Source organism: Melospiza melodia, chromosome 11 (assembly GCF_035770615.1).
Source record: "Melospiza melodia melodia isolate bMelMel2 chromosome 11, bMelMel2.pri, whole genome shotgun sequence".
In the NCBI taxonomy this organism is placed as follows: Eukaryota; Metazoa; Chordata; class Aves; order Passeriformes; family Passerellidae; genus Melospiza; species Melospiza melodia.
In genome coordinates, this window is record NC_086204.1 from 30,095,390 (window position 1) to 30,112,641 (window position 17,252).

A 17,252-nucleotide genomic window follows, 5' to 3' on the forward strand; every position below is an offset into this window, starting at 1 on the left:
TTTGGGATAATCATGGGTGCCCAGGCCTTTTCCTTTGGGATGATCCTGGGTGCCCAGGCCTTTTCCTTTAGGATAATCCTGGGTGCCCAGGCCTTTTTGCTCTGGGATAATCCTGGGTGCCCAGGCCTTTTCCCTTTGGGATAATCCTGGGTGCCCAGGCCTTTTCCTTTGGGATGATCCTGGGTGCCCAGGCCTTTTCCTTTGGGATGATCCTGGGTGCCCAGGCCTTTTTGCTCTGGGATAATCCTGGGTGCCCAGGCCTTTTCCTTTAGGGTAATCCTGGGTGCCCAGGCCTTTTCCTCTGGGATAATCCTGGGTGCCCAGGCCTTTTCCTCTGGGATAATCCTGGGTGCCCAGGCCTTTTCCCTTTGGGATAATCCTGGGTGCCCAGGCCTTTTCCTTTGGGATGATCCTGGGTGCCCAGGCCTTTTCCTTTAGGGTAATCCTGGGTGCCCAGGCCTTTTCCTCTGGGATAATCCTGGGTGCCCAGGCCTTTTCCTTTAGGATAATCCTGGGTGCCCAGGCCTTTTTGCTCTGGGATAATCCTGGGTGCCCAGGCCTTTTCCTTTAGGGTAATCCTGGGTGCCCAGGCCTTTTCCTTTGGGATAATCCTGGGTGCCCAGGCCTTTTCCTTTGGGATAATCCCCTCCAGGTTCTGGGCATGGGCTGGGTTCCTTCCCAGCTCCAGGAATTCCTTCCCTCAGCTCCAGGGATGCACATTCACCCCTCCAGGGGTTCACCCAGGCTGGGGGCTCCAGGGGAAGAATGTGGGAGTGGAGTTAGGAAAAGCAAATTATTTATCCCAAAATTGGGCTTCTCACTGAAATGCACAACAGTGCCCACCCCTCCACGCTGCTGGGGTGGTTTTTATGAACACTTTTCTTTAAATACCTGTAAGAGCTCAGGACTGGGGCCTGCTGGGTTTATAAAGAGCTGAAAATTTCACTTCCCCTGTATTTTTATGCCAAAGTTGTTTTGTTTGTTACTAGGATTTAAGTGCATGTGAAGGATATTTTGTCAGCCAACTTTATAATTATTAATTGAGCCCTTTTAGAGCCACTGGCTGAGGTTGGAGCTGAGAAATGCAGTGGATTTTCCCAGCTCACATCATCCAGCAGGGCAATTCCAATTGTGGCACAGCCAGAATCAGAGCAGGATAAAACTGCCCTGCAAGAACAGCAGCAAAGGGAGCTGGAGCTCATTTTGCCCAAACTTTTTAAATTCTTTTAATCCAACTCTTCAATCTGTTGGCAAAAGAATCCTTTATAACCACATCAGCCCAGCCAGAGTACAAATTACAGGAGTTTAAAAAAAAAAAAAAAAAGTAAGAGCCTTGGGCATAGAGAGGTTGCTGGGCATTTAAAGTCCTGACAGGATTAAAAAAATTATTTACATTTTACTCATAATTGTTTCAAATCCTTGGATCAGGTTGTGGAAGGTGGTGCGCTCGTCGTGTTTGTAGATCCAGCACTTCCTCATCAGCTGATCCACCTGGCAACAGAACCAGGGACAGTTTTAAAGGCATCAAACATTTCTTGGGGTTTGCCAGTGAAAACAGTGGAGCAAAATCTCCCTGAATGAACAGAAACACCTCAGGTGCAGGGCAGGGTCAGCAGGGACCTGAGCAGGGGCTTTGGGCAGTTCCACCTGGGGAGCTGCACCCAGGAATTGCCAAAATCAGGAGGATTCCCAAGGAATTTCCATGGACCCAGGTACGACAGCAAGTCCCTGCTCCCTCTGAAGGGACACCATGGACTTGGGAATGCTGATACCAAAAACATCTTAAAACAATGCTTGAAAACCTTGGCAGTGCCTTTCCCAGCACTCCTGAAGGTTCTCCCGCCTGAGTGGCCAGGGAAGTGTCACCCCTCTGAGGCTGAACCTGTGTCCAGCAGGGACAGACGGACAGACCTTCCTTCCTTCCTCCATCCATCCATCCATCCATCCATCCATCCATCCATCCATCCATCCATCCATCCATCCATCCATCCATCATCCATCCATCATCCATCCATCCATCATCCATTCATCCATCCCTCCATCCATCCATCCATAATCCATCCATCATCCATCCTCCATCTTCCATCCATCCATCCATCATCCATCCATCCATCCATCCATCCATCCATCCATCCATCCATCCATCCATCCATCCATCCATCCATCCATCATTCATCCATCCATCATCCATCCATCCATCCATCATCCATCCATCCATCCATCCATCCATCATCCATCCATCCATCCATCCATCCATCCATCCATCCATCCATCCATCCATCATCCATCCATCCATCATCCATCCATCATCCATCATCCATCCATCATCCATCCATCCATCCATCCATCATCCATCCATCCATCCATCCATCCATCCATCCATCCATCCATCCATCCTTCCTTCCATCCATCCATCATCCATCCATCCATCCATCATCCATCCCTCCATCCATCCATCCATCCATCATCCATCCATCCATCCATCCATCCATCCATCCATCATCCATCCATCATCCATCCCTCCATCCATCCATCCATCCATCCATCCATCATCCATCCATCATCCATCCCTCCATCCATCCATCCATCCATCCATCCATCCATCCATCCATCCATCCATCATCCATCCATCCATCCATCCATCCATCCATCCATCCATCCATCCATCCATCCTTCCTTCCATCCATCCATCATCCATCCATCCATCCATCATCCATCCCTCCATCCATCCATCCATCCATCCATCCATCCATCATCCATCCATCCATCCATCATCCATCCCTCCATCCATCCATCCATCCATCCATCCATCCATCCATCCATCCATCATCCATCCATCCATCCATCCATCCCTCCATCCCCATCCCTCCCTCACCTCCTCAGGACAGGTGGGTGGCCGTGGCAGTCTCTTGTCGTCCTGCAGGACCCTCACCAGCCGTGCCACCGTCATCTGTCCCTGCGTGGGGCCGATCATCTTCAGGAATTCCTGTGGGGACAGTGGGCTCAGCTGGGAGTGCCTGACCCCACTGCCAGGACAAGCCTGGGTGTTTCCCAGGGCAATCCTGGAGGAAGGTTCTCCCCAGGGAAGGGGTGGAAGGAGATGAGCGTTAAGGTCCCTCCCGCCCCAAATGAGCCCGCAATTCGGCGATTGTTGCTCTTGTTGCCCAAACCAGTAATCATTATTTAAATGAAGGGATTGAAGCAGCTGTGGGAGCTGTTTCTGTCCCAGCAGGCACTCACGGCCATGGGGCTGCACTCGGAGTCGCAGTAGGTGAGCAGCTCATAGAGCGTCACCCCGAAGGACCACACGTCGGAGGCGATGTAGAACTTGCTCTGCAGCAAACACTCCGGGGCGTACCTGGGGACACGAGGGGACAGCGTCACACCCGGGGGCCCAGCCCTGCCCACACAGCCTGAGCAGCTCCACAGACACAGCTGTGTTGGTCAGCCTTGCGCATAAATTAAACAGTAATACATAAGGTGTGTTCCACAGTGAAAGCAAGAAGACCCAACCCAAAATAGTGGGGAAATGTGAAGTGCAGGAAGAAATAAACAGCACAAGAGGTGAGTGAACAGTTCACTGGGTGCCTTTTCCTGGTGTATGTCCTGGTGTATCTTTACACCACAAGAGGCCTTTTATAAAACCAGGAGAACCCTGGGGAGTGCAGGAGCAGAGGGGTCCCTGTGCCCAGGCCGTACCAGAACACGGGGCTGTCGCGGTCGTCCTTGACAGTGTAATATTCCTTGTCTGTCTCGATGGCCTTGGTGAGCCCAAAGTCCCCAATCTTCACCCTGTTCTCACTCTCCACCAGGACATTCCTCGCTGCCAGGTCACGGTGCACGTACTGACAGGAGCCCAGGTAGTCCATGCCCTGAGAGAGGAGAAAAGAAGCCTTTCATTTCCTTCTCCTTTATTCCTCCAGTACTTTAATCCCTTTTTCTCCAGTTACTGCTTCCTGACCGTGCTCTGCACTCTCATCTCCATCCCTTTAGACTTCACCTCGCTCCTTTCCTCTTGCCAGCACCTTCCAAGTGCTGCCGTCCCTCCTGATCCTCATAGCCTCCCACAGGAACATTTCAGAGTAAACTTTGGAACCTCCTCATCATTCCCCAGCTGATCCTTGTGCCACTGGCACCCAATGCGTGGGAGAGATTGCTTTAGGATTCTGATCCTTGGGGACAGAGCAGGAGAATGGGTTTGTTGCTGATGTTCTCCATCCCCCTCACCCAGCTGATGGAGCTGCAGGCTCAGGCCCAGCTCACCTTGCAGATCTGAACTGCATATCTGAGCAGCTGCTTGAGATTGATCTTGTTCTTGTTCCGTGGGAGATACTCCTTCAGGCTCCCAGAGGGAAGGAATTCCATGATGAGTTTAATCCCACTTCCTCCTAGAAAACAGAGCATGTTTGGTTTGCAGACCCTTCTCAACAGCTTTGGTACAAGCCCAGAGCACCAGCAGCATTTTAAACCTCCCACAGCTCATTCCCATCATCCATCCCTGAGCCAATGCACAGGAAAACCTGCTCCAGGCAGGACATGTATAAATTCTAAAGGAAAACCCATATAATTGTTAATATTCTGCAAGATTTACCATCTTCTGTGCAAATCCCTTTGTATTTGACGATGTTGTCATGATAAAGATTCCTCAGGATTTCAATTTCCTTCTTGAGGTCAGCGATGTGATTCCCTCCACTCTCTGGCTTCAGGGATTTCACTGCCACCTGCTCCCCGGTGTTGTCACCTTCTGGGTCATACCTGCACAGCTCCACCTTGCCAAAGTGGCCCTGGGAGGGAGAGAAAGGAGCATCCTTGAGGACAACGCTCAGACAGCGACACCCAGGCACTGATCTGGGTGTGTCTGTGACACAGCAGGGGCTGTGGGGACAGCCAGGCACTGATCTGGGTGTCTGTGACACAGCAGGGGCTGTGGGGACAGCCAGGAGCACTGGCTGTGGTCTGGGGGTGACACTGCTCTTACCTCCCCCAAATCCCGGATCCTTTTCAAGAATCTCTTCTCAAAGAGGGTGGGATCCACCTCGGTGACGGGTTTCTTCTCCGAGACAATATCGGGATCTGGGGGGGAAAACGTCCCAGGTCAGATTCCTGCCTGGTCTGACACTCCAAGGCATCCTCGCTCCATTCCCACTGTCCCACCTTTCCCTCCTTAGATCCCACCTGCTTTCTGACAGGCAATTCTCCATCCCTCATGCCAGTCTGGATCTGCCTCTGCTTCCACACCCAGATTTCTCTGGGTGACCTTCCCACCCTGGAGCAGCTCCTCAGCTCCCACAAGGTTGGAAGGAGATGCTCCTCAAGGTCCCTCCAGCCCAGGATTCCACGATCCCTCCCTCAGTGTCCCAGGCCTTACTCTGCTCCTCCAGTTTGTTGATGTCCCTCATGATGGCCCTGAAGAAGGGTCTCTGGTGGGGGTCGTAGTTCATGCACTGCTTCATCAGGTCTGCCAGCTCCTTGCAGGACGGCGTGGCCAGCACAAAGTGCCCCTCGTAGAACCTCTCCTTCTGTGGGAGCAAACACACATCCCAGCAGTTTTAACTTCCACAGCTCCCACTTCTGAGCTGGGCACTGGCTGGGCTCCAGGATCTCTGAGGTCTTTTCTGACCTGAGCAGTTCTGTGATTCTACATCAGAGGATGTGACCATGAAATCCTTATTTCAGTGTGGGCATTGCCAAGGAAATCCCCCTGCTCAGCTGGAACTTGGATCTTCAGAGAATTCCTCTTGTGCTGGGTCTGGAGCAACCACTTAACCCATGAAGTGTTCAAAATGTGCTGAATTCACTTTCAGGAATCATTTCCTGCCAGGTTTTCCCAGTTATTTATGCACCAGGAAATGTTTGCCAAGGACACCCTGGGTGCTCCTCAGCCCTGGGAGGTCCCAGCTCCAGGGACAAGGCTGGGATGGGCATTCCCAGCCCTGCAGAGCTGTGGCCACAGGCAGGAAGGGCACAGCAAGAGGGACCCCAGTTCTTTAAACTGCACTGAACAGCAGCAGTGTCCCCTGGGAGACCCTTTGGAATCAATCCAAAAGAAACAAGAGATGTTTGGGAAAATCTCACTCAGCTTCTAACTGGACACAGGGATTAGAAATGCTGGGAGAACTGGGATTGTCCAGTCTGGAGAGGAGAAGGCTCCAGGGAGAGCTCAGAGCCCCTGCCAGGCCCTAAAGGGGCTCAGGAGAGCTGAGAGGGACTGGGGACAAGGGATGGAGGGACAGGACAAGGGGAAAACTGAAGGGCTCAAGAGGATGGACCCAAGTTTGTGTAACAGCTTTACCTCTGCTAAGGTCTTTTCTTTCAGAGGAGTTTCTCCATTATAGCAGATTTCCCACAGGGTTGTACCAAAGCTCCACTTGTCTGCAGCAATGCTGAGGTTCTTGGAATCTTCAACACACTCAGGAGCAATCCAGGGGATCCGCTCGACACGCTCTGGGGTGAAAATCACAGGGGGAAACACTGAATTATCCTTGTCTGAAATAAACTGGAGCTGCAGAACTTGTCCTGTTTCTTGATTCTCAAATTCCTGTTTGCAGAAGGATTTCACAGGCTCGTGAAGCCTGAAGCCATCCACAAACAGATCCCTTCTGTCTCATCTCACTGGACACAACATTTTGTAAGAGAAATGAACGCTCTGAACAGCCACTGAGTATGTGCAGATCCATGGAAGATGATTCCTGATACACACAAATACAGTGTATTTGTATGAAATGCCATTCCTGGCCATACCTTGCCTGGAGAGCACCGTGATGGGGATTCCTGGGTCACTGAGCTTGATGAAGGGCCCATACTCACTATCAATGCCCTCTCTGGCCAGCAGGATGTTCTTGGTGCACACATTGCCATGCACCAAATCCTTGTCCTCCTACACAAAAGCAGGGAAAGAACAGTGAGAGGGATGTGAGAGCTCCAGGATTTCCACACCACAGGGGATCTCTAAAGTGCTCCAAGCTGACATCCAAAATTAGAACAGGGAAGAAACTGGAGCCCTGCAAGTGCTCCAGGATATCCAGACCACAGGGGATCTCTGAAATATACTGAGCTGAAATCCAAAATTACACCTGGGAAGAAATTGGAGGAAGAGAAGGAAAGGAGGAGTAGGGAGATGGAGTGTTCCCATTATAGGACTTTCCTGATGGAGAAATGTATTCCCAGCTAGGCCCCAGTGCCTCTGCCAATGTGTCTCTTACCAGGTAGCTCAGGGCACTTGCAAGTTGTTTGGCCACTTTGAATTTCCATGGGGTTGTGAGAAGTTCACTTTTCTTATGCATGAACAGATCCAGAGGCCCACATTCAACAAACTCTTCCACCATGATATCTGCAGAGGAGGTGCAGAAAGTCAGTGCTGCAACGAGTTGTTTGGAGTAATGGAATTTGTGTTCACACCTCCCAGCCCAATGGAAAATGTTGGAAAATGTTTTTATTTCACCTTGCCCAAGGTTTCTTTCAGTGCTCAGAGTCCAGATTAAAAGGCTGAGGGGCTTTGTGTGGCAAATGAACATTAAAGCTGGAACCAGGCATTCCAGAGGTGGAATTTTAATGCACAGAACAGCTCAGAAAAATCAGCAACAGGCTGCCCCGTGCTCTGGTACCAAAATTCCTTCAGCATGGCCCTGTTTAACGCCCACATGTAACTCCAATTCCTTTCCTGAGTCTGGAAGAGCTCAGGCTGGGGCATTAACCAATTTGTCTTTTAATTTTCTAAAGCTTTGCTCTCCTTCTGGTGCCCACTCCACAACCTTAGGAATGCCTTGGCTTAGAGAACTCACATAAAGGTGTATTTATGGTATACATTTACATTTTTTATGTGCATATTTATATTTTATATGTATAAACAAAAGGTATACATATAAATGTGTACATGCTTTATATGCACCAATATCACAAATAAACATTTATTTCATACGAATGAATGTATATTTGCAGTAAATGTAATAAATTTAATTGTGCAAATTTCACGGGGTGCTTTGTATGCACACTGCCCCTGCCCCTCTGGCATTCCAGCCTTAGGGAAGGCTCAAACACAGAACTGGAAAGGGAAATTCATTGGGAGAATTATTTAGAGCTGCTCTGCTGTCCCAGCTCCACCCTGGGAAGTTCCTGAGGCAGCAGCTGCCAGCCATGTCCCTGTGTCCCTCCCACGTGCCATTCCCTGTCCCCATGTCCCTCCCTAGCACCTCCAGGTGCTAGCCCTGTCCCCGTGTCCCTGGTAGGTGCCATCCTCTGTCCCCGTGTCCCCCCCAGGTGCCATCCCCTGTCCCCATGTCCCCAGCAGGTCCATCACTCACTCTCCAGGTCGCGCACGCAGACGCCGTGCAGGAGCACAATGTGTTTGTGGGACACCTGTCTCATCATGCTGGCTGTCTCAAAGAATGCCTGGGGAAAGGGCAGAAACACCTCCAGCTGCTGCTCCTGAGCTGCACCCGTGAGCCCAACCCACCCTGAGCAGCAGGAACAGCAGCACAGACAGCCCTGGGTCAGCACACACAGAACAGCAGCACAGACAGCCCTGGGTCAGCACAGACACACACAGAACAGCAGCACAGACAGCCCTGGGTCAGGCACACACACAGGAACAGCAGCACAGACAGCCCTGGGTCAGGCACACACACACACAGAACAGCAGCACAGACAGCCCTGGGTCAGGCACACACAGAACAGCAGCACAGACAGCCCTGGGTCAGCACAGACAGAACAGCAGCACAGACAGCCCTGGGTCAGGCACACACACACAGGAACAGCAGCACAGACAGCCCTGGGTCAGGCACACACAGGAACAGCAGCACAGACAGCCCTGGGTCAGCACAGACAGAACAGCAGCACAGACAGCCCTGGGTCAGGCACACACAGGAACAGCAGCACAGACAGCCCTGGGTCAGGCACACACAGGAACAGCAGCACAGACAGCCCTGGGTCAGCACACACAGGAACAGCAGCACAGAGCCCTAGGTCAGCACACACACACAGAACAGCAGCACAGACAGCCCTGGGTCAGGCACACACAGGAACAGCAGCACAGACAGCCCTGGGTCAGGCACACACAGGAACAGCAGCACAGACAGCCCTGGGTCAGCACACACAGGAACAGCAGCACAGAGCCCTAGGTCAGCACACACAGGAACAGCAGCACAGAGCCCTGGGTCAGCACACACACACAGAACAGCAGCACAGACAGCCCTGGGTCAGGCACACACACACAGAACAGCAGCACAGACAGCCCTGGGTCAGCACAGACAGAACAGCAGCACAGACAGCCCTGGGTCAGGCACACACACACAGGAACAGCAGCACAGACAGCCCTGGGTCAGGCACACACACAGAACAGCAGCACAGACAGCCCTGGGTCAGGCACACAAACACTCCTGGGTCAGGCACACACACAGAACAGCAGCACAGACAGCCCTGGGTCAGGCACACACACACACAGAACAGCAGCACAGACAGCCCTGGGTCAGGCACACACACACAGGAACAGCAGCACAGACAGCCCTGGGTCAGCACACACACACAGGAACAGCAGCACAGACAGCCCTGGGTCAGGCACACACACAGAACAGCAGCACAGACAGCCCTGGGTCAGGCACACAAACACTCCTGGGTCAGGCACACACACAGAACAGCAGCACTTTAGTTCTATCTTCATCAGGTATCTGAAAACAAGCCTAGTTGTTTTCTAAATCAAAATAATACTTAAGTCACTTTAGCTTAATAATTTAACTGTATTAATATAATTACTGAATTTGTTTTTAAAGAGAACTTAGAAAATTGTTATTTAGACATAATTTTCTAATTCTCTAATTTAAAATTTAGCAACTGTTACAGACTCTAAGATAACATACAATGCTTTAATACTTGATAATTATCTAATTTCACATGTGTTATCGATTATGTGTATTATCTAATTAATTCCTAATTACTATTAGTTTCTTCTTTATTACACATATTATTTTACTCTGACGTTTCTTTATACTTGTAATTAAAAATGTTAGTAATAATAACTTATGTCATTATCTCACATATCTCTATATAATTTACAAAACAAAATTAATCAATATTTTATGGCTTATATTAAAGAAAAGACAGACAAAAGAAAAAACTTGCCAAGGAAATGTCCCTGTGGCTGGGGTCCAGGACCTTGAGCAGGACTCGGATCTCTCTCTCGTTCTGATACCCCTCGTTCTCATCATCCTTGAGGCTGAGCATCCCTGAGTAAATCTGGGTCCTGGTGCCTCTCCCCAGGTGTTCTCCCTGAGACACAGCAGGGGTTTGTCAGGCAGGAAGCAACAAGATTTACACAAATATTTACTGGAATCTGCACTTCTTTCTGTCTGATCTGGCTACAGACTGAAATTGTTCCTGTGAGAACCCAATGACTGGAGCTGCTTTTGTTCAGTGAGCTTGGGGCCTCCTGCAGGCTGCCCCAAAGCAGAGGCTGGGCAGAGTCACAGAATAAAGCAGGGATTTATTCACAGCATCTCCTCCATGGACCCACCTTGGGCAGCACCAGAGCCCAGCCAGGGCTGCACCCAAGATGAACCAAAATGGCCCCAAAATGCACGGCCGGGCACGGGCTCTGTCCCTGGGATCAGTTCTGCTCCATTTGCACCTTGCAGTTCATTGTCCCATCCCAGCTTTAGCCCCTGCAGTCCCACCCTGCTTGTTTTTCTCTCTCCAGCCCACGGTGTTTGTGCTCCTGGGCTGAGATTTGGGTCATTTGTCCTTGGTGCCCAGCTGGAGCAGGAATTGTTTTGTCTCCCTGCTCTGTGCACAGAGCTCAGCATCCCTGAATGTGAAGCCCAGACTGACACAGTCTGAAAAGAGAAAAGCCAAACCCTGAGGTATCTGAGCATCCTCCCCATGTGAATCCCTTGGATATTGCACCTCCACATCACCCAACAGGTTCCCTGGGATTGAGCACTCCCAGACTAAACAAAAGAATAAACAACAGCTGGGGCTCTTATTCACGAAGTGCTGCTGAGGTGATCTTTAATGTGTTTCCAAAAGTGAGAGGAAGTAATATTTCACTGCAAGGCTTTGTTTGGGGAAGCAATTTCCTCCAAAATAACATCCTGCCTTGGGATATTTTTGCAGGATGCTGACTGTAAACACCAACCCAAACCCAATCTCTGTCTGCAGTGATGCAACTAAAAAACCCCCAATATCTTTTTATTTCACAGAAGCAGCCAAGGGCATGACTTAAGAGCTCTTTTGGCAACATTAAATCTGATTTAAGTGTATTCAAAGCCCTGTGTGTTTGCTGAGGTTCATTCAGGTTCATGAATAAGTAACTACAAACAAGGGGAAATTTGAAAATTTGGGGTGGCTTAAACACACAATTCTGACTGCTCAGAGCTTTTGAATACTTCACCTTTTTTACTGTAGAATCTTGTCTCAAACCTCTGTTTCTCTGGTAAATCAGGCTTTAAAAAATACACCCACAACAAGCCAGCTCTTAAGACTCCCTTTAAAACCCCTGTTTTCCATTAGAAAACTTAAATATCAATTTCATTTCCAGTGAAAGGCATCACTCCTGAGCTCCTCCTTGTCCACACAAAGCCATACAAGCAGCAGGATTCTGCCAGCAGAGGCCTAAATCCAAACAAATCAATAAAAAATAAATCAAGCTGCAGTTTGCTGAGGGGAGCTGGGAGGGGCAGGGCAGGCAGCTGGGCTGGTTTGGGGTCCCTGCAGGGCTCAGGGACAGCCACACGCGTGGCTCCCAGGGCAGCTCAGCACCTGGGGATTCTGGATGAGTTAGAGATGGGACCTCTGAGCTGCTTCAGATGATGGGATTTGTTTTTCTTATCTTCTCCACAGGCAGGAAGGGTGAGCTGGGCTCACATCTTCACTGCATGGCTCAGAGGGTCACAAGCCCTCCAGTCACAATCCTTTTAAGGGTTTATTAACCAATAAAACACTGCCCACAAGGATATTTATGCTTTTGACCCAATCCTCAAATATATGGTCTTATGGACTCCTGTGAGCTTTCTTAGCCAATCATGTTATAGCAAACCTACAATAGCAAACCTGCATTCTAAACTCCTTGTTACACCTGGAACTACTTTTATTTTTCCTATATCTTAAACTGAACTTTCTTTTATTTAGCCTAACATGTCTCTGCTTTAAAAATACACATTTATTTCAAAAACCCACATTCTCCCTTCTGGCCCCTCAGTCTGGGAGCCTTTCCCAAGGTCTCAGGCCAAACCCTGGGTTTGATTCCAAGCTTTGGATGACCCCCCAAGGTTCTGGGGCTCCCTCATGGCCCCCAGGCTCCCACCTGCACGATCTCCTCCTTGCGGATGCGGTGGAAGCTCAGCTGCCCCATGGGATACACTGGCTGCCACTCCTGGGCCTTCTTGGTGGCCACCAGCAGGTTGGAGATTTCTGCAAGGCAGGGGCAGAAAACATCCTTAAAGCTTTCCAGAGAAACTGCATTCCCCCCTCCCAGTACCAGCATGGATGGAATAGCATTAAAATCCCAAAAAAAAAGGAAGGAAAGAGAAACTTGGCCTTGATTTCTGCTCCTCATTTGACAGAGAAATCACTAAAGCACAGTTTCATGTTTATATTTAAATACAGAGTTATTATCAGCCAGATCAGGGTGATTTTGAACAACTGAACAGATTTTTCTGCACAAAGACTGAAAGAGACAATACCTGTGCTGCACATGGGATAAAATGGAATAAAACATCCTCTATCCCCTCCTACAGCAGGGCCATCTCCTCTGCAGCGTGCAAGGGGGAATCTCATTTCCTCTTCATCCCCTTCCAAACTCCCTCTACTCTGGCAAGCACCAACAGTGCTCCCAGGGCACTGGGATTCAGCTGGGGATGGGGAATGGGCAGAAGGAACAGACTCAAAAATCCACTTCCCACTGCTGCAGGGCAGATGCACAAGTTCTGCACATGAATTCTGCCCTCCTGGCATTATTTACTGGGACTGGGATGTGAGTGGGCATCTGGCCTTCCTCCTGCTGTGAGCAGAACCTGGCACTGGGGCTAAATCATCCTCTGGAATTCTGGAGTCACCAGGAATCACCACACCCTGCTTCAGTCCTGCATCCCCTGCACTTCTTTGTGAATATCTGATGAAATATTCAAAAAGAAGAAAAAAAAAACCCACCAGGGAAGGGACAGAACAGGGAACATGCACTGAATCCTGCTGCAACCAAAGCCAGGGAGGAGCTGAAGTGGACAGTCAACTCCCTGACCCTTTTTATTTCATTTTATCCCAAATCCAGGCATCAAAATGTAACCAAAATATCAGAAGTGCCCCTGCCCCAGAGCCTGATCCACGCTCTGGGTGCAGAGTGAGAGCTCAGGGACTCTCCCAAAGCCCCAGAGCAGCAGGTGATTGATGTGGCTCAGTTATTCCCCTGCTCTAACAGGAAACCATTATCAGCTCAGCACAATCACCCCACTGTGCCTCCTCTGTCACACCAAACCCAGTGCAAGGCTCGGAGTTCATAGCAAACAGCTCCAGAGAGGGCTGGCAGCACCCAACAGCTGCCCCATTGTCCCTCAGATGGCACCTCACAGATGATTTCCTGCCACCAGGCTCTTCAGGACATCAGTTTAGGGACCAAAACCCTTCCCTGCTGCCTGGTGCAGATGAGTTATTGAACAGCAGCTCACAGGGAGAGCAAACCAGGAGATCCCAACCCTCTTTTCCCCTCCTCAAACCTGCCCACGGCATCTGACAAAAATCCTCCCCAGAGAAAGAAAAATCTTTAGATTTTTTTTAAGAGCTTCACACCAGGATACAGCACTAAAAATACACTAAAGGAGTCTGGAGATTGATCCCTTGCAACAAGAAAACCCTGCAAGGTCAGGCTACCTCTGGGTCTGGGCTGGCAGCACCTCTTGAGGGTGAAGCTGATGTTGTCTGTGCGCAGGATCTGCCCCTTCAGGTGGTCCATGAGGTCTTTCAGGGATGCAAAGGATTTGTTGGAGCCATGGAGGAAGTACCCCCCCTTCTTCACCTCGATCTGGAAGTTCTTGTAGGGGCCTGAGTTATTCATCACCTGGGGGTGGAGGGAAAAGAAAGGAAATAGGATCACTGGAGTGAAGGGATTGTTTGTAAAGCCATCAAAGCTTCCCAAAACTTTGGCATCACTGCAGCTCATCCCCTGCTCCTAAGTCAAGGTCCTCTAATCAAACTGCAAGAGCAGAAAAAACCCTAAAATTCCTGGAATTCTCACTCCCAGGAAGGCTCAAAAAAAGAGCAACAACATAAAGATGCAATCAAAGCTCAAATTACAGCTTTTCTTTTCGTTTGTCTGCAGAGCCTGAGGTTATGCAGAAGCGTTGCCTCTTCTGGAGAAATTTTCTCTTTGTTTGGTCAAGAATTGCAGAATCTAGAGCAGGGTTTCAAAATCTCAATTTAAAAATAGCAAAACTCCCTCTCCCGCCCCAGACTGCTCAACGAGATTTCAGCTGGTGTTGAGATCCTCCAGTTTCACTGGGGAAGGGCTGAACTCCTGAACTTCCCCATCCCAGGAGCTCTCAGGATCTCCCCTCTGCAGCTTTGGGTCACCTCCCCCTTCCCCCTTTTCCAAGACAAAATTCCTTTCTTGTTTTACTGTTAAAACAGAGAGCTGATCAACTTTTTTTTTAAAAAAAAATCTACAGGAGATACACCCAGTATCAAATATCCCTTCCTGACTCACCACTGATTCCATGACCATTTTTTGCTAAGAGAAGGATTTATTTTGTTATTATTTATTATTTGTTATCTATTATTTACTTCTTCATTTATTATGTATTATTTAATTTATTATTTATTATTATTCTTGTGTGAACACTTTAAATGTCCTCCCAAACCACCAAGCCAGCTGCAGGCTTCCAGCTGAGGCTGGTGTGGGAATAAAATCCATGAAAGGAATTAAATCCATGCCCAGAAAGGCTCCAGGGAAGCTGAACCATGCTCAAGGCAAGGTGAAGTGACAAATTCTCCATGTCAGGAGTTTAAAATTCTCTATTTTTATCATGTCCCTGCACAGTCTGACTGGGAGGAATGAAGCTGCTCTGGATTTAATTAATCCCATTTGGAGAGAAGGCACAAAGGGCTGGGAGGAAAAGCCTATTCCCTGCCCAGAGCTCAGGGTGGGTGCCCTGAGGACAATCCCCATCCCCAGGGAGGAGATTCCTGCTGGGAGCAGATCCCTGCCTGTACCTCTGAGCCCTCCAGGCAGGTGACAGTCATCAGGATGTGGTTGAAGTTGGTGCAGCTCCACCTCAGCACGTACATGCCCACCTCGTTGCCCTCCTGCCTCAGCTTGTTGATGGCATATTCCGTGCTGGAAGGGAATGGAGAGGGAGAAATACAGCAAGGAGCAGCCAAAATTCTCATTTTGGGGTGGGACAGGAGAGCAAACCTCTGCTTGGGGGGTAACAGCAACCTGGAAATATTGATTTTGTTATTACAGTGGGATTTAAGGGTGCATGGCTCACATTGGGCTGCACAGAGCAAGGGAGGAAGGATTTGATAAAGGGAATTCTGCATCCAGCACTGTGCAGGTGAACTCCTGGATTTCTACAGTTTGTAGCTTAAATAAAGGGAATAAAGTGAATAAAGGGAATAAAGGGAAATAAAGGAAAATAAAGTGAATAAAGTGAATTAAAGGGAATAATACATAAATAACAATACAGGGGATAATAATAAAATTAAAAAACAAATTAAAATAAATAAAATAATAAATAAGAATCAAAATGTTCTCAATAAAGGGGAAAGCCATAAAGGTTGGAATTCTGCATCCAGCACTGTGCAGGTGAACTCCTGGATTTCTACAATTTGCAGCTTAAATAAAGGGAATAAAGTGAATAAAGTGAATAAAGTGAATAAAGGGGAATAAAGGGAAATAAAGGGAAATAAAGGGAAATAAAGGAGAATAAAGGGAATAATAAATAAATAACAATAAGGGGGATAATAATAAAATAAAAATAAATAAAGAAAATGGATAAAATAATAAATAAGAATCAAAATGTTCTCAATAAAGGGGAAAGCCATAAAGGTTGGAATTCTGCATCCAACACTGTGCAGGTGAACTCCTGGATTTCTACAGTTTGCAGCTTAAATAAAGGGAGTAGAGAGAATAAAGGGAATAAAGGAAATAAAGGAAAAAAAGGGAAATAAAGGGAATAATAAATAAATAAAAATAAAGAGAATAAGAATAAAATAAAAATAATAAATTAAAATAAAATAATTAATAAGAATCAAAATTTTCCCAATAAAGGGAAAAGCCACAAAAGTGGGTGGAGGGAGGAGAATTCCTTTAGGTGTTTAAAAACCCAAGGCTTTGTTCATCCATCCAAAGACTCCTGGGGTGAGTGTAGAGACACTTCCACTCTCTATCTGAAACATTCCCATGTGTCCATGGAGAAAACTCTCAGAACACTCCTTTAGTGCAGAAACACTGAGTTTATAGATGAGAAAGGAGAGAAACACTCATTTTTTCCTTTAATAAAATGAAATTTTGGTAACCGCCACTCACCCAAACCCAAATTTCCTCAGTGGATTCACCATGAGAGGAATTATCAAAAACAAAACCCCAAAATGCAGAAGGGACTGACCAGATGGGCCCAAAATGAAGAAGGGACTGAGCAGATGGGTCCATAAACTCCAAAAAGAAGGAGGGACTGACCAGATGGGCCCAAAATGCAGAGGAACTGACCAGATGGGTCCATGAACCCCAAGATGAAGGAGGGACTGAGCAGATGGGCCCAAAACCCCCAAAATGCAGGAAGGACTGACCAGATGGGCCCAAAATGTAGAAGGGACTGAGCAGATGGGCCCATGACCTCAAAATGCAGGAGGGACTGACCAGATGGGCCCATAATGCCAAAATGCAGGAGGGACTGAGCAGATGGATCCATAAACCCCAAAATGCGGGAGGGACTGAGCAGATGGGCCCAAAATGCAGAAGGGACTGACCAGATGGGCCCATAACCCCAAAATGAAGAGGGACTGAGCAGATGGGCCCATAACCCCAAAATGCAAAAGGGACTGAGCAGATGGATCCATAAACCCCAAAATGCAGGAGGGACTGACCAGATGTGCCCATAACCCCAAAATACACAGGGACTGAGCAGATGGGCCCATAACCCCAAAATGCAGGAAGGACTGACCAGATGGGCCCATAACCCCAAAATGCAGGAGGGACTGACCAGATGTGTCCATAACCCCAAAATTAAGGAGGGACTGACCAGATGGGCCCATAACCCCAAAATGCAGGAAGG

At 48.5% G+C, this 17,252-nt stretch overlaps 1 protein-coding gene across 1 annotated transcript in view; it reads right to left on the bottom strand.

Annotated features, from left to right (window-relative positions):
* Positions 1-372: 372 nt before the first annotated feature.
* JAK1 (Janus kinase 1) overlaps positions 373-17,252 on the bottom strand; it is a 55,077-nt gene continuing 38,197 nt past the window's right edge. The window contains exons 10-25 of the mRNA XM_063166278.1: positions 15,190-15,313; positions 13,852-14,038; positions 12,293-12,399; positions 10,114-10,260; positions 8,301-8,388; positions 7,203-7,330; positions 6,742-6,877; positions 6,293-6,444; positions 5,369-5,519; positions 4,979-5,073; positions 4,592-4,784; positions 4,264-4,388; positions 3,700-3,872; positions 3,241-3,358; positions 2,876-2,986; positions 373-1,491 (exon numbers count right to left, since the gene is read on the bottom strand). Coding sequence (XP_063022348.1) covers positions 1,390-1,491; positions 2,876-2,986; positions 3,241-3,358; positions 3,700-3,872; positions 4,264-4,388; positions 4,592-4,784; positions 4,979-5,073; positions 5,369-5,519; positions 6,293-6,444; positions 6,742-6,877; positions 7,203-7,330; positions 8,301-8,388; positions 10,114-10,260; positions 12,293-12,399; positions 13,852-14,038; positions 15,190-15,313 — 2,137 coding nt within the window. The 3' untranslated portion in view covers positions 373-1,389. The remainder of the gene's footprint in view (positions 1,492-2,875; positions 2,987-3,240; positions 3,359-3,699; positions 3,873-4,263; positions 4,389-4,591; positions 4,785-4,978; positions 5,074-5,368; positions 5,520-6,292; positions 6,445-6,741; positions 6,878-7,202; positions 7,331-8,300; positions 8,389-10,113; positions 10,261-12,292; positions 12,400-13,851; positions 14,039-15,189; positions 15,314-17,252) is intronic.